This window comes from Zingiber officinale, chromosome 11A (genome assembly GCF_018446385.1).
Source record: "Zingiber officinale cultivar Zhangliang chromosome 11A, Zo_v1.1, whole genome shotgun sequence".
In the NCBI taxonomy this organism is placed as follows: Eukaryota; Viridiplantae; Streptophyta; class Magnoliopsida; order Zingiberales; family Zingiberaceae; genus Zingiber; species Zingiber officinale.
In genome coordinates this window covers 54,553,118-54,578,080 of record NC_056006.1, presented here as the reverse complement: position 1 = coordinate 54,578,080, position 24,963 = coordinate 54,553,118, and the positions used below count along the sequence as shown (strand labels likewise).

The 24,963-nt window shown below is 41.4% G+C and overlaps 1 protein-coding gene across 1 annotated transcript; it reads right to left on the bottom strand.

Annotated features, from left to right (window-relative positions):
* Positions 1–17,815: 17,815 nt before the first annotated feature.
* LOC122031399 lies at positions 17,816–18,658 on the bottom strand. The gene has a single exon (XM_042590514.1). It carries the CDS (start codon positions 18,656–18,658, stop codon positions 17,816–17,818), a length of 843 nt encoding a protein of 280 aa, XP_042446448.1.
* Between the last annotated feature and the right edge of the window lie 6,305 nt (positions 18,659–24,963).

Below are 24,963 nucleotides of genomic sequence, written 5' to 3'. Positions count from 1 at the left end.
TTGAAAGAACTTCAGAGATAGCTACAGGAGCTACTCAACAAGGGTTTTATTTGCCCTAGTAACTCACCATGGGGAGCTTTGGTGTTGTTCGTAAAGAAGAAGGACGGGTCTATGCGAATGTGTGTAGACTACCAAGCGCTGAACAAAGTAACAATTAAGAATAGGTATCCCCTGCCTAGAATTGATGATCTATTTGATCAGTTAAAGGGAGCCACAGTCTTTTCTAAGATAGACTTACGGTCAAGATATCATCAAGTGAAAGTGAAAGGGGATGATGTACCGAAGACGGCATTCTGAACAAGGTATGGGCATTACGAGTTTGTAGTTATGCCTTTTGGAGTGACGAACGCTCCTGCTACATTTATGGATATGATAACAGAGTAGTCAAAGCATATTTGGACAAGTTTGTAATCGTCTTTATAGACGATATCCTGGTATACTCTAGAACCCAGGGAGAACACGTAGAACATCTGAGGACAGTATTAAAGATTCATCAGCAGAGCCAGTTATACGCAAAGTTTTCCAAGTACGAGTTCTGGCTCGATCAAGTGTCCTTCTTAGGTCACATTATTTCCAAAGATGGGGTTATGGTTGACCCAACAAAAATAGAAGCTATGAGTAACTGGAATAGACCCAAGAATGTCAGTGAAATCAGGAGTTTCCTTGGGTTAGCAGGCTACAACAGGAAATTTGTAGAGAACTTCTCCAGGATCACCTCACCACTGATAGCACTTATCAGAAAGAACCAAAAATTTGAGTGGGCAGAGGATTGTGAGAAGAGTTTCACTGAACTAAAAAGGAGACAGACCAGTGCTCCAATCCTGACTCTCCTAGAGACTAACGAAGGCTTCGATATTTACAGTGATGTTTCTAAATTGGGGCTTGGGGCTGTACTAATGCAGAATGGCAAGGTCATTGCTTATGCCTCAAGACAACTCAAGGATTATGAGAAGAACTATCCTACTCATGACCTTGAGTTAGCAGCGGTAGTCTTTGCTCTCAATATTTGGAGGCATTACTTATACGGAGCTCAGTGCAAGATTTACATATATAACTAGAGTCTTAGGTATTTCTTCACTCAGAAAGACCTGAACATGAGATAGTGGAGATAGTTGGAGCTGGTCAAACACTATGCCTATGAAATTCTCTACCATCCAGGGAAACCGAACAAAGTGGCAGATGCACTAAGTAGGAAATCTTGTGTAACGTTATTATCTATATCTGCTTTGTCCCATCCCCTACAGAAAGAAATAGTAAATTATGGGATTGAAATTATTACCGGGCAGCTCTCCACTTTGACACTAGTGTCAACCCTATTTGATGAGATACAGAAAGGGCAAGATGAAGATTCTAATATTCAGAAGATCAAATAGGGAATACAGGAAGGAGAAAATGGAGAGTTCCGAGTATCAGACGGTGGGATACTATATTATGGTGATAGCCTCTGTGTCCCTAATCAGGAAGAACTATGAAAGAAAATTCTAGATGATGCTCATGGTGCACCATATGCAATGCATCCTGGTTCCACTAAGATGTACCAAGATTTAAAGGAACGCTTCTAGTGGGCTGGAATAAAAAGAGACATTGCAAGATATGTCAGTACCTGCCAGAAATGTCAACGGGTTAAAGCAAAACATCAGAGACTGGGCAAAGTTCTGCAGCCTATCCAGATCCTAGAGTGAAAGTGGGAGGATATATCTATGGACTTCATAGTAGGACTACTCAGAACCACGAACGGTTATGATGTTATTTGGGTAATAGTGGATAGATTGACCAAGTCTGCTCATTTTCTATCTATCAGAACATCCTACTCCATTGAACAGCTAGTGCAAATATATGTTAAAGAGGTTATCAGATTGCATGGAGTTCCCAAAATCATAATTTCTGATAGAGATGGTCGCTTCACTTCACACTTCTGGAGTGTGTTCAGAGAGCTCTTGGCACTAAGCTGCGGCTTAGCACAGTATTTCATCCTCAAACAGATGGGCAAATAGAACGAGTAAATCAAGTTCTGGAGGATATGCTATGGGCTTGTGCCTTAGATTTCAAAGGGAGCTGGTACCGATACCTATGCTTAGCAGAATTAGCATATAATAATAGCTATCAAGCTACTATCGGAATGGCACCCTACGAGGCTCTATATGGGAGGAGATGTAGATCCTCTATCTGTTGTTATGAAGGTGGTGAAAAGAAAGACATGGGACCCTAGACAGATATTATCGAGAACACCACCAAAGCCATTCAGAACATTTGCCAAAGGATAGAAACTGCTCAAAGCCAGCAGAAGAGCTATGCGGATGTGCGCCGTAGACCACTAGTATTTGATGTTGGGGACTTAGTGTTTCTCAAAGTAACTCCTATGAAAGGAGTGATGAGGTTTGGAAAGAAAGGAAAGTTGAGTCCACGTTATGTAGGGCCATACCATATCACTAGAAGGGTTGGCAAGGTAGCTTACGAGCTAGAACTACCGTAGGAAATGTCAGCCATTCATAATGTATTCCATATCTCAATGCTGAAGAAGCATGTTTCCGAATTAAACCAAGTGATTGAGCCACATACAATACAAGTTCAAGAGGATCTCAGTTATGAAAGTTGATCTATTCAGATAATAGATCGAGAAGTTAAGAAGCTGAGGAACAAAGAGATACCATTAGTAAAAGTGATGTGGCAAAGTCAACGGTATGAAGAGGCAACATGGGAATACGAGAACGATATGAGGTAGAAGTATCCACAATTGTTCTAAGTTCAAGGATGAACATTTTATAAGGTATGATGATTGTAACACCCGTAAATTTCCTTTCTTCAAAAAAAAAAGAGGCAAAAAGAAATAAAAGAAGAGAAAAGAAACAAAAATATATTCATAAATGATCCGGGTTAGGATTTGAACCTAAGACCTCTTAGTTGAGATTGGTTTAAGTAGCCATTAGGTAGTGGTAAAGCATCAGATGAGCAATATAAAACAATTCATTATATGTAGATTATATGTGAAGAGATGCTTCAACTTCAACTTAGTATAAAAGGACTTGGATGTGATCAAAACCTAATCTTCCTCTTCCTTTCCACTCTAGCTGAATCCTCTCTTGTTCCCTTTGTGGTTTCAGCCAAGATCAAGAAACCTAGGTCCAAGCTTCTAAGTTCTTCAAGTGGAGGATCTAAGAGGAGAGTTTTTTGCAAGGATTGGTACGCGAGTGAAGGGCGACTCAGAGATTAAGGCATACGAGGGAGGATTTTGTCTTCCCAACACCTTATAATAGTAAGATCTAGCGAAAGGATGTAAGTACTACTCACCTGCAGTATAAGTTGTTTCGATAATATATGCAGTGTTATGGTTTTTATTCCTGAAGATACATGTGGGTTATGTTAATGCATGGTAAGGAAGATACATGTTATGGTTGTATGATGTCCTCCTATGTTTTTGGGATTAAGAGCATGTTAGAGTACGTTGAATCGCTTCCCATTTAGTTTGGGGGCTAAGAAGTATAATCAAGTACTCTAAAGTGCTTCCCTATAAGTAAGGGGGAACTAAGCGCACATAAGGTGTTTATTTAAATGACAAGCAAGTGCAAGTACAAGAAATCAATAGTTAAAAGAAAGTATTTTACTTTAGAAAAGCATGTACTGGACACAAGGTCCACGGGTGGGCTCCTAGATCGCCCCTAGGTTCCTAGACCGCCTAGTAGTACCTTAATGGGTTCGGGATTAGCTACCTTGGATTTTATAAAGGATGCGCGCCAAGTGGTACAATACCGGGCCCAAAGCAAGTTGTATACTATTTTCACTAGTTATGTAACATAAAGATTTCAAAATTCATTGGTTGTCTTAGTGGAAGCTTCCTAAGTTCGAGAACTTGAGTTAAAAGGGCAGCATTGATGAACTCTATAATATGCCAAGATTCTTGTTTTCTTTATATTACTAGCATGGTTTGAGTTGATGTTTTGCATGATCCATCTATTTAAAAATGCTTGCCGTGTATCTAATTCTAATTTATGTGTTTTAGCGTGAATTACGGTCAAGTGTAAGTTTTGTGCTTTCCGTAATCAGTTTTTAAAAAGAAAACATGTGCTCGTTAAATGCATTGTTTTGTGAGTAGATGGTACTTACTAAGAGCATCGCTTGTAGATTTGCATTTCCTTATACTGCAAATAAAAGTAAAGGAAAGCTCGAGTAGGAGGAGGCAGCAGGAGCTGTGTTTTATGTGTCTGCGCGACGGAACAACGGAAGAAGATCTTGGAATTTGCTATGTTAAACCTTGGTGCTAATGTATTTCTTATTTCTGCCCCACCTGAAACACTAGTAATGGTTATTATGATGAATTTACCGTTTGGTAGTAATTGATGTGTCAAAGACTCCTCCTCAAGTAATGGGTTAGAAAGGTAAGCCAAGGATGAGTACTTAGGGGAGAAAAACCTCTCTTATGGAGCAAGGGGTGACCTCCGCACGACCCGTGTAACAGTCGTGCGAACTCACATGATCCCCTACCCCTTGCTCTCAGCCAAGGTGACATGGTCGTCTAGATTCACACGGTCATGCACCTCTTCTTCTCAGCCCAAGGTGACACGGCCGTGTGGATTAACACGACCGTGTACCCCTTCCTCTCTGTCAAGGTGACACAGCCGTGTGGATTCACACGGCCATGCACCTCTTCTTCACGGCGCAAGATGAAATGGTCGTGTGGATTCACATGACCGTACACCCCTTTCTCTTCGTCAAGGTGACACGGCCGTGTGGATTCACACAGCCGTGCACTTCTTCCCCTCGGCCAAGGGGACACGGCCGTGTAGATTCACACGGCCAAGGGTAACATCTGTCCAGTTGTCCTGTAAGTTAAGGTTAAGTTGAAGGGCGGGCGTTATACTGGACTACCCCAAATCCGAATATGTTTCAGACTAGGCTTACGCTCATTCCATAATTCTATTCGAGTAGTGTCACGCCCCAGAGGAGTCCCTGTCCGAAGAAATTTCGGCAACATCTCCCCTGTACGGGTGACAATCTGAAGCATTACTACATACAAAATATACCTCAGCCACACTCGGCAGGAATATATAAATACAACCACGCAGTTTAATATGTTGGGTTTTTCGGGCCGCGAAAACCGCTTTTCGCGTCGCGGAAACCCCGAATCACCCAAAGCCGTAGATCTGTGCAAGGAAAAATCGAATGAACTTACGAGTACGAGTTTCAAAATTTTTAGATCTACACTAGATGAGAGTTATACCTTCGAAGCGAGCCCTTTCGCGTTCCCGCTCGTCCAAGGAGTTGCCGGATCTCGAGAGTGTCAACGTAGACACTCCTCTAATGATATCCACACGAACAAGGAGTGTCTCCCACACTCAAAGGATGGAGAAGAAAGCCCCAAGTGTGCTAGTACTTTCTAGAGCTCTCAAATGGGATTGGAAAGGAAAAAAAAAGAAGAAGGTATAAAAGAAATCTTATACACTCACTAGTAGTATCCTTCCTTTGTGACCTTCACTCTTCCTTTGCTCTTGGATTCACTCAACCATCTTCTCCTCACCATGGAAGTCCACGGCAACAGCAGCAAGGAGGAGGAAGAAAGCTTGGAAGAAGATAGAATAATTACCACACATCAATTGCCACAAAACCAAAACCTCCTTTGCATTAGTATGGCCGGCCACCACATTGTAACCCCCTCATTAATGTGGCCGGCCACATTAAAACCAAGGGGAGAGTGTAACCCCCATGAGGTGGAATACCTCATGAGGTGGAGGTGATGTGGCAAGGATGAGTCATCCTTATGATGTGGCATCAAGTCATACTTGATGTTTCAAATTCCATTTGGTCAAGTCAAAAATTGACCAATTTCTTCCTTGTTGAGTTAAATCCAATCTTTGATTCAAGTCAATTTAAGTTTAATGAATCTCAATTCATTAATATAAATTGACTCAATGAATCAAATCTAAATTAGACTCATTCAACAATTGAATATAATTGAGTCTAACTCAATAAGTCTAATTTGAATCCAATTGGTTCATCATATGAACCCAATCCAATTGGTTCATCATATGAACCCAATCTCCATCCACTTGTTCTTTGTGTGTGACCCAATAGGTTCTTGTAATGTTGGTAATGTTTCTAAACTCCTTTAGAAATATAAGCAATGAGCGGCATCTAGCAATACATCATTGCTACCCAAGTTACAAGAAATGTTGAGATCCAACATCACCTTGTGACTATTAATTGTGACTCCTCACAATATATGACAAGTGTCCTTCTATCCTAGACATCTAGATTGATCAATGTGAGGCATAGACCATGTCATCCTCTGACCAATCTAAATCTTGAACTCCAAGTAGACTCACTCAATCAAATGAGCTCAATATCTCATATTGACTCATTTGGGTATGGTCATACACTTCGTGGTCTTACTCTATCAAGAATATCGATGTCGCTCCCGTCATATGGGAGGGATAGATCCCATCTACATCACTCACATCCCTCTGCATAATTCGTTTCATACCCAGTAATCGCCTTTATAGTCCACCCAGTTACGGGTGACGTTTGACGAAACCAAAGTACATAACTCCTTATGTAGGGATCCATGGTGACTACAGGTCTAAGGACTAATAGTCATACTAATAGCCACATGAGAAAGTATATGACACTCATATAACGATCCATGATACTTTCTCATGGCGGGTCATTCAGTATACATTCTCTAATGCATACCCATGTGTCAGCTTGATATCTCTATATCCATGACTTGTGAGATCAAGTCATCGAGCTGACCTACATGCTAGTCTTATTGTATTAACATTGTCCCTGAATGTTAATACTCGACTAGGAATGATTTAGAGTAGTGTTCCCTATATCATCTCACTATCGATTCAACTAATCGATTGATATAGGTATGAACCTTCTACTCAAGGACGCTATTATACTTAGTCTATTTGACACTAATCCAAATAAGTATAATAACCAAACAAATGCCTTTATTAATGTACAAGAATATGATACAATGAGTCCATACAATCATCAAATGATTGGCTCTAGGGCTCAAACTAACAATCTACCACTAGCACTAGTGCCAATCAGTATAGGCTCTAAGGCCTAATGACCTAGTGTGACCATCATGCTTCCTCTGTGCCAAAGCCTTGGTCAAGGGATCTGCGATGTTAGCCTCTGTAGGTACTCTGCAAATCTTCACATCTCCTCTATCGATACTCTCTCGAATGAGATGGAAGCGCCGTAGTATATGCTTGGTCCGCTGGTGTGAGCGAGGTTCCTTCGCCTGTGCTATAGCTCTATTGTTGTCACAATAGAGCTCAATTGGGTCAGTGATGCTAGGAACCACCCCAAGTTCAGTGATGAACTTGCGGATCCAAAATGCCTCCTTTGTTGCCTCTGATGCAGCAATATACTCGGCCTCTGTTGTAGAATCAGCTACTGTGTCCTGCTTCGAACTCTTCCAGCTCACAGCACCACCATTTAAGAAAAACACGAACCCCGACTGCGATCTATAGTCATCCTGGTCGGTCTGGAAGCTAGCATCACTGTAACCCTTTACAGATAGCTCATCATTGCATCCATATATCAAGAAATATTCTTTAGTCCTTCTTAAGTACTTAAGAATATTCTTGACCGCTATCCAGTGACTTTCACCTGGATCTGACTGGTATCTGCTCGTCATGCTCAAAGCATACGAGACATCAGGTCGAGTACATAGCATGGCGTACATGATCGATCCTATGGCTGAGGCATAAGGGATCTGATCCATACGGTTTCTCTCCTCTCTAGAAGAGGGACCTTGAGTCTTCGAAAGACTCACGCCATGTGACATCGGCAGAAATCCCTTCTTGGAGTTCTGCATGGCAAACCGAAGGAGTACCTTGTCAATGTATGTACTCTGACTTAGGCCAAGCAATCTCTTAGATCTATCCCTATAGATCTGTATCCCTAGAATATGGGATGCCTCACCTAAGTCCTTCATTGAGAAGCAACTCCCTAGCCAGGTCTTGACAGACTGAAGCATAGAGGTGTCCTTCCCAATGAGTAGTATGTCATCCACATACAATATGAGGAAGACAACTATATCTCCTACAACCTTCTTGTAGACACAAGGCTCATCTTCGTTCTTGATGAAACTAAACTGTTTGATTGCATCATCGAAATGAAGATTCCAGCTCCGAGAAGCTTGCTTTATTCCATAAATGGACCTATGCAGCTTGCATACTCTGCTAGTATGCTGTGGATCTACAAAACCCTCAGGTTGTGTCATGTACACATCCTCGAGCAGGTTTCCATTCAGAAACGCGGTTTTGACATCCATCTGCCATATCTCATAGTCATGGTAGGCTGCAATAGCAAGCATGATCCGAATGGACTTAAACATCGCTACTGGAGAAAAGGTTTCATCATAGTCAATACAATGAATCTGCTTGAAACCTTTAGCTACCAAGCGACCCTTATAGATAAGTCCATCCATGTCAGTCTTTCTCTTAAAGACCCACTTGCACCCAATGGGTTTTATCCCTTCAGGTGGATCAACCAAAGTCCATACTTGGTTGGTGTACATGGATTCCATTTCGGATCTCATGGCCTCTAGCCATTTCTCGGAATCTGGTCTCATCACAGCTTCCTGATAGGTGGTAGGCTCATCCTCTATGAGCATAACGTCATCATGGTCAGACAAGAGAAATGAGTATCTCTCAGACTGACTACGTACCCTATCAGACCTGCGAAGAGGTATGTCTTCTTGAACCGGTTGTTGTTCCTCAACTCCTTGTGGAACATCATCCACAACACTTTGTGGCTCCAGTTCAACTTCCATCGAGGCTTCAGTGCTAGTATTCGCATATTGAACTTCTTCAAGATCGAACGTGCTCCCACTAGTCTTTCTAGAAACAAAATCCCTTTCTAAAAAGACCCCAGTTTTTGCCACAACTACCTTGTGCTGACTGGGAATGTAGAAGTAATATCCCAAAGTTTCCTTGGGATATCCAATGAAAAAGCACTTGTCGGATTTGGATCCTAATTTGTCTAAGACTTGACATCTAACTTAAGCCTCACAACCCCAAATCCTCATGAAAGACACCTGGGCATCTCTCCCAGTCCATATCCTATATGGTGTCTTTATCACGGCCTTTGATGGAACTCGGTTGAGTATGAAAACTGCCGTGTCTAGAGCATATCCCCATAGATATGTCGGAAGATCTGTGTGACTCATCATAGATCGTACCATATCTAATAAGGTACGATTCCTCCGTTCGGAGACACCATTCCACTGTGGTGTTCCAGGAGGAGTGAGTTGGGATAGAATCCCACACTCAGCCAGATAGTCACGGAACTCATGGCTAACATATTCTCCACCTCGATCGGATCGAAGTATCTTAATACTCTTGCCAAGCTGGTTCTGTACTTCATTCTTGAATTCTTTGAACTTTTCAAAGGATTCGGACTTATGTGTCATTAAGTACACATAACCGTATCTACTGAAGTCATCAGTAAATGTGATGAAGTACCTATAACCGCCTCTAGCAGCGACATTGAAAGGGCCACATACATCACTATGTATAAGTCCTAACAAATCAGTCGCTCTCTCGCTGTGCCCACTAAAGGGAGTCTTGGTCATCTTGCCTCGTAGGCATGACTCGCATACCTCATATGATTCAAAATCAATTGAGTCCAGCATACCATCCTTATGGAGCTGGGATAAGCGCTTGTCATTTATATGACCTAAGCGACAGTGCCAGAGGTAGGTTTGGTTCATGTCATTTGACTTGAACCTCTTGGTATTTATGTTATAGATAGGGCTCTCAAGGTCTAGAATATAGAGTCCGTTTATTAGAGGTGCACTACAATAGAACATATCGTTTAAATAGACAGAACAACATTTGTTCTTTATTATAAATGAGAATCCTTTCATGTCCAAACAAGAAACTGAAATTATGTTCTTAGTCAAGGCAGGCACATAACAACAATCATCTAATTCTAGTACAAGCCCAGAGGGAAGAGATAGATGATAAGTTCCTACAACAATAGCAGCAACTCGTGCTCCATTGCCTACTCGTAGGTCTATCTCACCCTTGCTATTCCTCAGCGCTTGTACATTAGTACAAATGTACGAAGCACATCCGGTATCTAATACCCACGATGAAGAAATAGAGAGGTTGACTTCTATAACATGTATACCTGAAGTAGAAATCTTATTTCTCTTAAGATCTTCCAGGTATTCTTTGGAGTTCCTCTTCCAGTGCCTTGCTTGTCCTTGATATAGGTGACAAAGATGTTCAACCATATCGTAAGCGCTCATCAACTCATGTTGCTTCTGAAGCTCAGAGTTCATGGTTGCGAGCATAAGGCAAGACACAACTAATGCGTCACCTTGATGCTTCTTGTAAGCATCTCGGTCTGCTCGCGAGGCAGTGGAAGGAGGAGCCTCCGGAATGGGCTGCTCCAGAACGTACAGTTTACGTTCTTGGGTGAGAACTATTCTCAGGTTCCTGTACCAGTCCAGGAAATTTGCTCCGTTGAGCTTGTCCTTCTTAAGGACAGAACGCAGGGAGAAAGAGTTCGTATTCGACGTCATGGTTATCTACAACAGAATATTTGCAGAAATAAATATCATATTCTTTAAAAATCATTTAATTAGGCCTTTAATTAAATGATGCTCCCACTGAATTCTATAATTGTTGTGGGACAAGATCCACATCATACTAACCCTTGAGTTAGCTTTGGCTAATACGCCCAAGGCTTAGTATGATCGGTAGGTAACGATTACCAATTACATCTCTATGCAACTCTTGTTTATAGAATCAATATCCGCATTTATATTAAAACTCGAGTTAGCTTTGGCTAATACGCCCGAGAGTTAATATAGATGTGATTTTGACCTGTCTTTTCCAACCGTTGGAATAATGCCTATAGTTGACTCGATCCAACCGAGTAACTAGGAATACTCAATCTAATTGAGTTTGTATTCACCCATGCGTTGATAGGCGGGACCAAGATTGTCCCTCCGTACCCTACCAAGATAATATGTATTGCTCTGCTTTGGCAGATTCAACAATACATGTGATCGAGGTAGTGATAGGTATCACGACACGGTTAGGCATTTAGAGTTGGTTCGATCGAGATCTAATCTAATCGAAAAGGATGCATCTTGTGCACGACTTAGATCTAATCTAATCGCAAGGGTGCATCATGTGCACGACTTAGATCTAATCTAATCGTAAGGCACTAATTAATTAATTACTTATTAAACATGCATCATATACATAAGCAATTAACTAATTAATATATATTTGTGATTTAGTCATGGCCCTACTACGATCTTCTCAAGCCAATGAGAAGATCAAATGGTCAACCTAGGGTCAACAGCTTCTCCAAGCTCCTCCCTTTGACCACCTTGTGTTGCTCGTGCCCGCCTCGGAACTCCGTCTCGTGTGGACCCTCCACCGCTCCAATTTGTACATTACAATTTGAAACTCGAGTTACATTCGAGTCTAAATCTAATTTACAACAAGAATATAAGAGAAGGCACGACGCGCAGGTCGCGAATAAATAAAAACATACAACACGCAGGCCGTATTATGAATTACAACACAACCAATCATATTGGGTTTTTGGGCCATGACTATCACAAAATTAATATATAATTCAAAATTATATATTTTTTTTCATAATTTTCTATAATTTTAAAATTAATTTTTACAATTTTTACGAGTAAAATTTCCCGGCGGTCCCGTTTAGCGGTTTCGGGCGCAATCGAGGAACGGATCCCCTTGCGGGGCCCAGGGGCAGCGCCCCTACCCACGATCTAACCATCGCGAGGGTTCCTTTGCGATCCAACAGCGCCTAAACCCGCTGTCCCAAAACGATTTGGGCCGAGACATTGCCGATTCGGAAAAATCTTCCCGGCGGGTTCGTTTTAGCGATTTCGGGTGCAATCACGGAGCAAATCCCCTTGCGGGGTTAGGGGCAGTACCCCTACCCACGATCTAACCATCGTGAGTTGCTCCTTTGCGATCTAATGGCACCCAAGCCCGCTGTCCCAAACGGATTTGGGGCAAAACGAAGCCGTTTTGGAAAAATCTTTCCGGTTGCCGAAGCCTACAAGTGCCGAGACACTTGTGCTTCGCTTCTATGGAAAAATTACCCATAAAAACTATGAAATCATAATTTTTACAGAAAATTACAGAAACTTTAGTTTTCATAAAACCAAAAATCAAACTCGTACAAGCCTTGCACGTGGCTCTGATACCAATGTTGGATTTTTCGGGCCGCGAAAACCGCTTTTCGCGTCGCGGAAACACCGAATCACCCAAAGCCGTAGATCCGTGCAAGGAAAAACCGAATGAACTTACGAGTACGAGTTTCAAAATTTTTAGATCTACACTAGATGAGAGTTATACCTTCGAAGTGAGCCCTTTCGCGTTCCCGCTCGTCCAAGGAGTTGCCAGATCTCGAGAGTGTCAACGTAGACACTCCTCTAATGATATCCACACGAACAAGGAGTGTCTCCCACACTCAAAGGATGGAGAAGAAAGCCCCAAGTGTGCTAGCACTTTCTAGAGCTCTCGAATGGGATTGGAAAGGAAAAAAAAAGAAGTAGGTATAAAAGAAATCTTATACACTCACTAGTAGTATCTTTCCTTTGTGACCTTCACTCTTCCTTTGCTTTTGGATTCACTCAACCATCTTCTCCTCACCATGGAAGTCCACGGCAACAGCAGCAAGGAGGAGGAAGAAAGCTTGGAAGAAGATAGAATAATAACCACACATCAATTGCCACAAAACCAAAACCTCCTTTGCATTAGTGTGGTCGGCCACCACATTGTAACCCCCTCATTAATGTGGCCGGCCACATTAAAACCAAGCGGAGAGTGTAACCCCCATGAGGTGGCATACCTCATGAGGTGGAGGTGATGTGGCAAGGATGAGTCATCCTTATGATGTGGTATCAAGTCATACTTGATGTTTCAAATTCCATTTGGTCAAGTCAAAAATTGACCAATTTCTTCCTTGTTGAGTTAAATCCAATCTTTGATTCAAGTCAATTTAAGTTTAATGAATCTCAATTCATTAATATAAATTGACTCAATGAATCAAATCTAAATTAGACTCATTCAACAATTGAATCTAATTGAGTCTAACTCAATAAGTCTAATTTGAATCCAATTGGTTCATCATATGAACCCAATCCAATTGGTTCATCATATGAACCCAATCTCCATCCACTTGTTCTTTGTGTGTGACCCAATAGGTTCTTGTAACGTTGGTAATGTTTCTAAACTCCTTTAGAAACATAAGCAATGAGCGGCATCTAGCAATACATCATTGCTACCCAAGTTACAAGAAATGTTGAGATCCAACATCACCTTGTGACTATTAATTGTGACTCCTCACAATATATGACAAGTGTCCTTCTATCCTAGACATCTAGATTGATCAATGTGAGGCATAGACCGTGTCATCCTCTGACCAATCTAAATCTTGAACTCCAAGTACACTCACTCAATCAAATGAGCTCAATATCTCATATTGACTCATTTGGGTATGGCCATACACTTCGTGGTCTTACTCTATCAAGAATATCGATGTCGCTCCCGTCATATGGGAGGGATAGATCCCATCTACATCACTCACATCCCTCTGCATAATTCGTTACATACCCAGTAATCGCCTTTATAGTCCACCCAGATACGGGTGACGTTTGACGAAACCAAAGTACATAACTCCTTATGTAGGGATCCATGGTGACTTCAGGTCTAAGGACTAATAGTCATACTAATATCCACATGAGAAAGTATATGACACTCATATAACGATCCATGATACTTTCTCATGGCGGGTCATTCAGTATACATTCTCTAATGCATACCCATGTGTCAGCTTGATATCTCTATATCCATGACTTGTGAGATCAAGTCATCGAGCTGACCTACATGCTAGTCTTATTGTATTAACATTGTCCCTGAATGTTAATACTCGACTAGGAATGATTTAGAGTAGTGTTCCCTATATCATCTCACTATCGATTCAACTAATCGATTGATATAGGTATGAACCTTCTACTCAAGGACGCTATTATACTTAGTCTATTTGGCACTAATACAAATAAGTATAATAACCAAACAAATGCCTTTATTAATATACAAGAATATGATACAATGAGTCTATACAATCATCAAATGATTGGCTCTAGGGCTCTAACTAACATAATAAGCCTACACGGCTGAACATAAACACACGACAGCGGAAGACATAAAATGAAGCAAACGTAAAACTAACAAAGACACTAACAAAAATACCTGTCATCACAGACTTGACCCAAAATTCACATCGACTTATTGAAAAACAAAATACACAAAATCAATTACCACCCCAAACGATAACAAAACCAAAACGAAAACTATCCTCGAGTTTGACGTAGGACCCAGGACTGGCAGCCGACATCTCTCCAAGCATCCATGACTCATCTACCTGATACCTGGCGAAAGAAAACCATTTTGTGGTGTGGTGAGTATTGGAACTCAGCGGGTAAAGAAAGAGATAGTGCATGAACATAACATATAAGTAGAGAGTGTCAACAGTATACAACCTCATAAGGAGAATAGCAGATACTATAATAGAACCAAAATAAATGCTCATACCTGAAACCATATCCTATGCTAGGTATAGTAGGTCAGAACTGGTACGAATCTGCTACAGTACTGCTCATACTACAGAGGTAATAAGCAAGGTATATACAAATTTCCAATGACTAAACATCTACAATGAGAATATATCTCAACCTAAGCAAGTATATCAGCATATGTGAACAACAATAGTAAGCAATAACAGCATATATAGACAGCAGCACCCAAAGCAAATATAATAACAGCGTATACACGGATGGTCACTACCGCCCCACCTCTCCGAACCATGACCCCTGTATGGTCGAGAGGCCGGGTCAGTGATAGACTGTACACCACTCCAGCTACCACTCACACGAGTGGCCGAGGGAACACTTGCATAGTAGCTAACTAGCTACATCTACGATGGGGCCCCTGCTGTTCGTAACTCTAGCTACTACTCTCACGAGTCGCCGAATGCGGCACGACAGGACAAGCGACATCAACTCCAGCTACCACTTTCTCGAGTGGCCGAGGATGCGACATGCATGCAATGACATGATGCGAGCAATGCAACAGTCATCATATATATATATATATATATAGACAAAAACTGGTATGCTACAAGAAGCCAGCATGCTCAATATCGTACATAAATAAACAACAGTCAAAGCATACAAACATGGTATCTAGTATCTGCTACTAATCATGGACAACAACAAGAGACTGTATAGATATGGAAACGAATATCTCAAAGATCACGTAGAAGTATCAAGCGCAGGAAAAATAAGAGTCGAGTGAAGGTAAACAGTCCTTATCCAAAATAATTCATGCACTAAGGTCAAAGTATTAAAAGAAAACAAAGCAAGAAGTACCCGCCTTAAATGTAGGTCAAGTTAAACAATCTCCACGTCGAAGTGCTCATCTCAAATTACAGCCCTGTAAATCACATAAGGTACAGTTTAACTAATTGCATAAACCACAACTAGCTAAACCCAAACCCAATTTAATAATAGCACCACAAGTGCACATAATTAACTAGTCATTCGTATTGGGTAGGCATGACTCCGTTCATGAACCCGAGAACATCATGGAAAAACATAACATCATAACCATTCACAAATCTACAGCCAATTCTAAAGAAATTCGCAAATCAGCACCTAAAATTGAACAACAGGAATCTTACCAACTTTTTAGATATGAATTTCTAGCAGCAACATAAGGAAATATGGCCAACCACAATCCGTGGACGATATCAGACAACAGAATAACATTCCAAGCAACTTCACAAAAGTTTCGAACCAAACCTCATGGAAATCACGAATTCAACCCTATGATATCACTAAGACCTCAAACCAAAATTTAGAACTTCTTAGAAAGAAACCCAAATCAGAACACGATCCACCAATCGGTATCTCTAACAAGCATTTAAACAAGCAAGTCTTACACAGAAACACGACACATCAATTCTCATGAAAGAAAATCAATGCGAGCTCATCCGTAGCCAATTGATCACCACAAAACCACGAGGAAACCCCCAAAGAAAATCGAACTCCATCCTATTGTACGTACTAGCAAAATTTCACAACTAAGCGAACCAAGATTTAATTCCTCAAGCACTCGAATAGAAAGCAAAATCAATCACCATCACATGGAAAACCGAAGGATGATAACACGAGCTGGAGTCAGAACTTTGCGAAGAACAACACAGAAAACCTAAATCGGACAAGAACATCTCGGAAAGAAACAATCGGGCTCACATAAGGCATACCAACATCTCCTAGGTTCCAATCCTCTACTTCACAAATCTCACAGTTGCATAAGGTAAGGTACTTGCCGGATCAATTAGGGCACAGCGCGAAGGGAGGAGGTCGGCTGCCGCTGTGGTGGTGCTCGAGCGAGGGAAGGAAGGAGAGGCCGCCGGTGAAGATGGTGCTTGCGCGTGAGGAGGAGACCAGCGGTTGTGGCATTTGCGGGAGGAAGAGAGGCCAACACCCATAGCTCGAGAGAGCATAGGATCGACGGTGTCGCAAGGGGCTCGGGAGAAGAGGCTTGGCGGTGGTTCGGCGCGAATAGATGTCGGGTAGGAAATCTAGGGCTGGCGGGTTTTTATAAAAACAAACTTAGGTTTAGTGCAATTAAACCCTAAGTTTATTCCTTAATCAACTCCTACTTCTGGGTATTCCTAACAGGCATTTATCGAGCCCATTAGTGCATTCCCATCCAAATGCATCATACGAGTTCCAATTAAATCCCAGAAAATTTTTAAAAATTCTTAAAAATTCCATTAAGGTTTTCGTCGATTAAACCTTATTATTTGTTGTCGTATTTTACATTCTCCCCCACTAATAAAAATTTGGTTCCCAAATTTATGACCTAACCACGTTAAACTACAAATGGCATATTTTATAGCAGTCCACTCTAAGCTTAGGATGAGGTCAAACCCCACCTTTTTCCCACACCTGTAGATCCAACACAAGTGTCTGACCATCCAAGACTAAAGATCATTCTTGACTTCTTGACGAATAATAAATACCCCTTTAGATGGTACAGATACGGTTAACTCATGCGTCCGACGTGTAGGTAACCCCCGATCTTATCCAAAGATACCCGAGAGAAGAACGAATGAGAAATACCAGTATCTATCAATATATCTACACTAAATGTATAAAGTGGTTAATACCTCGGAAGTCCAATCCCTCAGCCCGTTGCGCTTCCTCCCGTGTGACGGCATAACTATGTCCCACCTCTGCACTCAATGGTAGCATCCCTGAAGTAGACTGACGTGGAATTGGAGGAGCGACACCCTGCTGCTGCTGCTGGTACTGAGGCTGAGGCTGCGGCTAGAATGCCTGATAAGGCTGGGATGGAAGTGCAGGGTCTTGTTGTACCAGATATGTCTGATAAGGGGACGTTGTAGTGGAGAACTGCGTGGTCGCTGGCATCACTGGATACTCCTGACTCTGGATATGGTATACTTTTCTCTGGGGCCCCGGCAGTTGCGGTTGACATGAAGCGTTCTGAGTCCTTCGAGGTCCTTTGTACTGTCGTGGCTGGGCTGGTCACCCTCCCTGAGTGATATCTTGAGTCGTCTCCAACTGAGCCTTTAGAGGGCAATTCCGACTCTCGTGCCCTGGAAGCTTACAATGGAAGCATATAGTGTGATCCAACGGGCAATCGTTTTTGGTATGACTTTTGGAGCCACACTGAAAACACATGATCCCTCCAAAGTTGTTCTTCCGGTCTCATTGAGAGGAACGAGAACCCCCATCCGAGGTTTGCCTTGTCTTCTGAGGTGGAGAGGATCCTCCATAGGTAACCTGTGAGCTCTGTCCTCTTTTCTCCTTCTTCTGCATCACTTGTTTATTATTACTTTTTTCCAGATTCACCTGTTGCAGAGTCATCTCAATGAATAACGCCCGATCTAAAACCTCTCGATAAGAACTACCGGGAAATCCGGACATCTTGAGTGGTATGTATGCCGCAAGTCCCTGAGTTAACTGATGAATCCGATCATAATCCTGAGCCACCAGATGAGGACAAAACTCAGCCAATCTCCTGAATTCTGCATTATTCTCCATCACAGAACGATTGCCTTGCTTGAGGTTCAGAAACTCCTGACGACGGGCTAGACAAAATGTAACCGAAAAATACTGTCTCTCAAATGCCTCCCGGTACATCTGCCACGTGATGTGTTGTTCCCCAAAGATCGTCTTCTGCATGTCCCACCAAGTGACGGCTTGATCCCGAAGATGATATGCAGCCAACTCCACCTTCTCTTCATCTATACACTTCATGTACCAAAATGTGCCCTCCAAGTTCTTCAACCAGCTACGAGCCGCCCAAGGATCAACACCCCCATGGAACAGAGTAGTTCGATCTTTTACAGACTTCGCCAACAAGGGTATTCGAGCTCTATCCATCACCCAACCTGTAGTGTCTGGAGCAGGTACAGAAGATGGTACTCCCGACGTCCGTAACCCATGCTCCCTAGTAGAGGTTAGAGGATTCCGATCATTGCTACCTGAATCAACCTCATTCGGGTTTCTTGTAAACTCCGTCTCTTGGCCAGTAGGTTCGGGACCCATCGATACCGTGGGTTGTTTTCGTGTCGACCTTGTCCATGGTGATGCATAGCAGTTGACCTTTTTCGTGCCATTCCTGTTAATAATAAGTGTGTAAGGAAAATGATTTAGCAGTAGACCACTTACATCCTATAGCTCGGAGATATCCTGCCGCTACCTGGTCCCAAAACTCAAGAGTCACATCAAGGGGTCAACTTACAAAGGGAGAATAAAACAATCGGAACACCGAAAATCATAAATCGAACACGATCAAAATCCGAAAAAACACAACCCAACATTCAAAAATCCAAAATACGAAATCCAAAACACAGAAAATAAGACTCGTAAACCTATGACTCTGATACCACTAAATTGGTATCAGATTAACTCAAAAATCATAAATCAAAACAAGATCGAAGTCCCAAAACACAAAACACAGCATTTAACTCGAACCATGCTCTGATACCATAAAATTGTCACGCCCCAGAGGAGTCCCTGTCTGAAGAAATTTCGGCAGCATCTCCCCTGTACGGGTGACAATCTGAAGCATTACTACATACAAAATATACCTCAGGCACACTCGACTAGAATATATAAATACAACCACGCAGTTTAATAAGCCTACACGGCTGAACGTAAACACACGGCAGTGGAAGACATAAAACGAAGCGAACGTAAAACTAACAACGACACTAACAAAAATACCTGTCATCACAGACTTGACCCAAAATTCACATCGACTTATTAAAAAACAAAATACACAAAATCAATATACCACCACAAACGATAACAAAACCAAAACGAAAGCTATCCTCGAGTTTGACGTAGGACCCAGGACTGGCAGCTGACATCTCTCCAAGCAACCATGACTCATCTACCTGTTACCTGGCGAAAGAAAACCATTTTGTGGTGTGGTGAGTATTGGAACTCTGCGGGGAAGGAAAGAGATAGTGCAAGAACATAACATATAAGTAAAGAGTGTCAACAGTATACAACCTCATAAGGAGAATAACAGATACTATAATAGAACCAAAATAAATGCTCATACCTGAAACCATATCCTATGCTAGGTATAGTAGGTCAGAACTGGTACTAATCTGCTACAGTACTGCTCATTCTACAGAGGTAATAAGCAAGGTATATACAAATTTCCAATGACTAAACATCTACAATGAGAATATATCTCAACCTAAGCATGCATATCAGCATATGTGAACAACAACAGTAAGCAATAGCAGCATATATAGACAGTAGCAGCCAAAGCAAATATAATAACAGCATATGTACAGATGGTCACTCCTGCCCACCTCTCCGCACCATGACCCCTATATGATCGAGAGGTCGGGTTAGTGACAGACTGTACACCACTCCAGCTACCATTCACACGAGTGGCCGAGGGGACAGTTGCATAGTAGCTAACTAGCTACATCTGCGATGGGGTCCCTGCTGCTCGTAACTCCAACTACCACTCTCACGAGTGGCCGAGTGCGGCACGACAGGACAAGCGGCATCAACTCCAGCTACCTCTTTCTCGAGTGGCCAAGGATGCGACATGCATGCAATGACATGATGCGAACAATGCAACAGTCATCATATATATATATATATATATATATATATATATATATATAGACAGAAATAGGTATGCTACATGAAGCCAGCATGCTCAATATCGTACATAAATAAACAACAGTCAAAGCATACAAACATGGTATCTAGTATCTGCTACTAATCATGGACAACAACAAGAGACTGTATAGATATGGAAATGAATATCTCAAAGATCACGTAGAAGTGTCAAGCGCAGGAAAAATAAGAGTGGAGTCAAGGTAAACAGTCCTTATCCAAAATAATTCATGCACTAAGGTCAAAGTATTAAAAGAAAACAAAGCAAGAAGTACCCGCCTTAAATGTAGGCCGAGCTAAACAATCTCCATACAACCCTGTAAATCACATAAGGTACAGTATAACTAATTACGTAAACCACAACTAGCTAATCCCAAACCCAATTTAATAATAGCACCACAAGTGCACATCATTAACTAGTCATTCGTATTGGGTAGGCATGACTCTGTTCATGAACCCGAGAACATCAAGGAAAAACAGAACATCATAACCATTCACAAATCTACAGCCAATTCTAAAGGAATTCACAAATCAGCACCTAAAATCGAACAACAGGAATCATACAAACTTTTTAGATCTGGATTTCTAGCAGCATCATAAGGAAATAAGGTCAACCACAATCCGTGGACGATATCAGACAGCAGAATAACATTCCAAGCAACTTCACAAAAGTTTCGAACCAAACCTCATGGAAATCACGAATTCAACCCGATGATATCACTAAGACCTCAAACCAAAATTTAGAACTTCTTAGAAAGAAACCCAAATCGCAACACGATCCACCAATCGGCATCTCTAATAAGCATTTAAACAAGCAAGTCTTACACAGAAACACAACACATCAATTCTCATGAAAGAAAATCAATTTGAGATCATCCGTAGCCAATTGATCACCACAAAACCACGAGGAAACCCCCAAAGAAAATTGAACTCCATCCTACTGTACGCACTAGCAAAATTTCACAACCAAGCGAACCAAGATTTGATTCCTCAAGCACTCGAATAGAAAGCAAAATCAATCACCATCACACGAAAAATCGAAAGATGATAACATGAGCTGGAGTCAGAACTTTGCGAAGAACAACACAGAAAACCCTAAATCAGATAAGAACATCTCGGAAAGAAACAATCGGGCTCATATAAGGCATACCAACATCTCCTAGGTTCCAATCCTCTACTTCAGAAATCTCATAGTTGCATAAGGTAAGGTACTTGCCGGATCAATTAGGGCACAACGCGAAGGGAGGAGGTCAGCGGCTGCTATGGTGGTGCTCGAACGAGGGAAGGAAGGAGAGGTCGCCGGTGAAGATGGTGCCTGCGCGTGAGGAGGAGACCAGCGGCTGTGGCGTTTGTGGGAGGAAGAGAGGCCAGCGCCCGTAGCTCGAGGAGCAGAGGATCGACGGTGTCACAAGGGGCTCGGGAGAAGAGGCTTGGCGGTGGTTCGGCGCGAAGAGATGTCGGGTAGGAAATCTATGGCTAGGGGGTTTTTATAAAAACAAACTTAGGTTTAGTGCAATTAAAACCTAAGTTTATTCCATAATCAACTCCTACTTCCGGGTATTCCTAACAGGCATTTATCGGGCACATTAGTGCATCCCCATCCAAATGCATCATACGAGTTCCAATTAAACCCTAGAAAATTTCTAAAAATTCCTAAAAATTCCATTAAGGTTTTTCATCTATTAAACCTTATTATTTAATTATTATTTTTTGTCGTATTTTACAAGTAGAGGTTATTGACTTAAATGGTACCAAGTTCTGAATGTACACTGTCGTTTCCAAAGAATATTCCCAAAATAAATTTGGTAATTCTGAATAACTCATCATTGATCTAACCATTTCAATAAGAGTCCTATTCCTTCGTTCTGCCACACCATTTTGTTGGGGTGTATCAGGTGCACACAGTTGGGATTGAATCCCGACCTCTGATAAGTAACTCTTAAACTCTCCTATGAGGTACTCGCCACCACGATCAGACTGTAGTGTCTTGATACCTTTACCATGACGTTTCTCTACATCAACCTTGTATTCTTTAAAATTATCAAAGCTCTCAGACTTGTGGTGCATTAAGTAAATATACCTGTATCTCGAATAGTCATCTATAAAAGAGACAAAATATTTAAAACCACCTCTTGCCTGGATAGTCATAGGCCCACACAAATCAGAATGAACCAATTCCAATACATCTTTGGCTCTATCCATCGACTATTAGCCTTTGAATCCTACTCAAGTTAATATGACCAATCCTTAGATGCCAAAGATATGTTTGGTTTATTTCTGAAAGTTGCTTTCTCTTATTAGAAGTAGAAGATGTGTTATTAATTTCCATTTATTGTATCATGGGAGTTATTGGATTTAGAGTATACAGATTGCCAACCAACGTACCAGAATAGATAACTACCCTATTTTTCTTGACAACTACTTTGTTATCAAAAGAAACAGAATATCCATTCATAAATAGTTTAGAAACTGAAATCAAGTTCTTTCTAAAACATGATACATAAAGATAATTTCTCAAAATCAATATTTTATTTCTATCAAAAGATAAATAAACATCTCCCACTGCAACAGCTGCCACTTTTGTAGAATTGTCCACGTAGACAATAATCTCCCCATTATGTAGTCGTCGTGTTTCCTAGAACCCATGCAATGAATTGTAGACATGATCAGTGGCTCTCATATCTATACACCAGGTATCGGTAGATAACACCACTAAACATGTTTTAACCACTAGAGAATAAGATATACCTTTATTGTTCTCCTTTCTACGAGGATAGTCCACTTTCCAATGTTCAGACTGCTTGCATGTGAAGCACTTGCCCTTCGACTTCTTCACACTTGCATACGGCCCAGTCCTTAGAGATCAATTCACTTTCTTTGCTGAACCAACTTGTTTCATTTTCCTTCTTTCTGCCTTTCCGCTTAGAAGCAGAAACATTTTCAGCAATGTGAATTTGAGAACTTTGATGAAATATCCCTTCTGCTGCTTGAAGTTCTATCAGAAGTTCCGCCAATGAATAAACCCTTTTGTTCATGTTGTAGTTCAGGTGAAACTACTCAAAACTTTTAGGCAGTGTTTGGAGTGTTGGATTCTTCGGGCCGCGAAAACCGTTTTTTCGCGTCGCGGAAACCCCGAGTCACCCAAAGCCATGGATCTCGTGCAAAGATTCGTAAATAAAATTTTTGAAAAACCTTTTTCTTGTACGAGTTTGTAAAACCTTTAGATCTACACTAGATGAGGGTTATACCTTCGAAGCGTGCCCTTTGCTTATCCCGCTCGTCCAAGGTACACGTCGGATCTCCAAAGTATCAAAGTAGATACTTCTCTAGTGATATCCACACGAACAAGGAGTGCTCTCTAGCACTCAAGGATGGAGAAGAGAGACCCCAAGTGTGCTAGCACTTTCTAGGGCTCTCGGATGGGAATGGAAGAAGAAAGGAAAGCAAGGAAGAGAATACAATACACTCCTCTAAAGTATTACCTTTCTTCTTGGACTTCTTGGATTAACTCAAATCACCCTCTCCACTCTTGGAACCTCACGGCAACCACCATGGAGAGAAGAGACAGCACTCAAGGGAGAAGAAGAGTGAATACACCACATGAATGAAAAATGAATTCCCATTCATTCACAAAGTGGTCGGCCACTCTAGGAGGTGTAACCTCCACATTAATTCCAATTAATGTGGAGACCATTAAGAGTTGTAACCCCCATGAGGTGGCACTCTAGGATGATGTGGATCAACACCATTAGTCCACATCTTGCCACCTCACTAAATGACATGGCAATAAGTGTAACCTCCTCATTTAATGTGGGTCGGCCACATTAAATGCTATGGAGGCTTGTAACCTCCATGAGGTGGCACACATTGATGATGTGGAGCAATCCTATTGGTCCACATCTTGCCAACTCACTAGTGATGTGGCAAAAAGTCAAGTCAAACATGACTTTTTCTCTTCCTCTCAAATCAAGTCAAACTTGATCAAATCTCTCTCATGGTTGATCTAATCCAACCATATGATTCAAGCCAACTTAATATAATGAATCTAATTCATTAAATTAAGTTGATTTAATGAGTCATAATCTAAATTAGACTCATTGAATACATGAATCAACTTGAGTCCAACTCAATTAGCCCAATTTGGATTACTCTTAATCCAATTTGATTCATCAAATGAATCTAATCCTCTTGGTTCATCATATGAATCTAATCTCCATCCACATGTTCTTTGTGTGTGACCCAATAGGTTCTTGTAACGTTGGCAATGCCCCTAAACTCATTTAGAAGCATAAGTAATGAGTGGTATCTAGCAATACATCATTACTACCCAAGTTACAAGAATGTTGAGATCCAACATCACCTTATGACTACTAATTGTGACTCCTCATAATATGTGACAATGTCCTTCTATCCTAGACATCTAGATTGATCAATGTGAGGCATAGACCGTGTCATCCTCTAATCAATCTAAATCTTGAACTCCAAGTAGACTCACTCGATCAAATGAGCTCAACATCTAATGTTCACTCATTTGGGCATGGCCATGCACTTCGTGGTCTACTTTATCAAGAATATTGATGTCGCTCCCATCATATGGGAGGGATAGAACCCATCTACATCAATCACATCCCTCTGCATAATTTGTTACATACCCAGTAATCGCCTTTATAGTCCACCCTGTTACGGGTGACGTTTGACGAAAC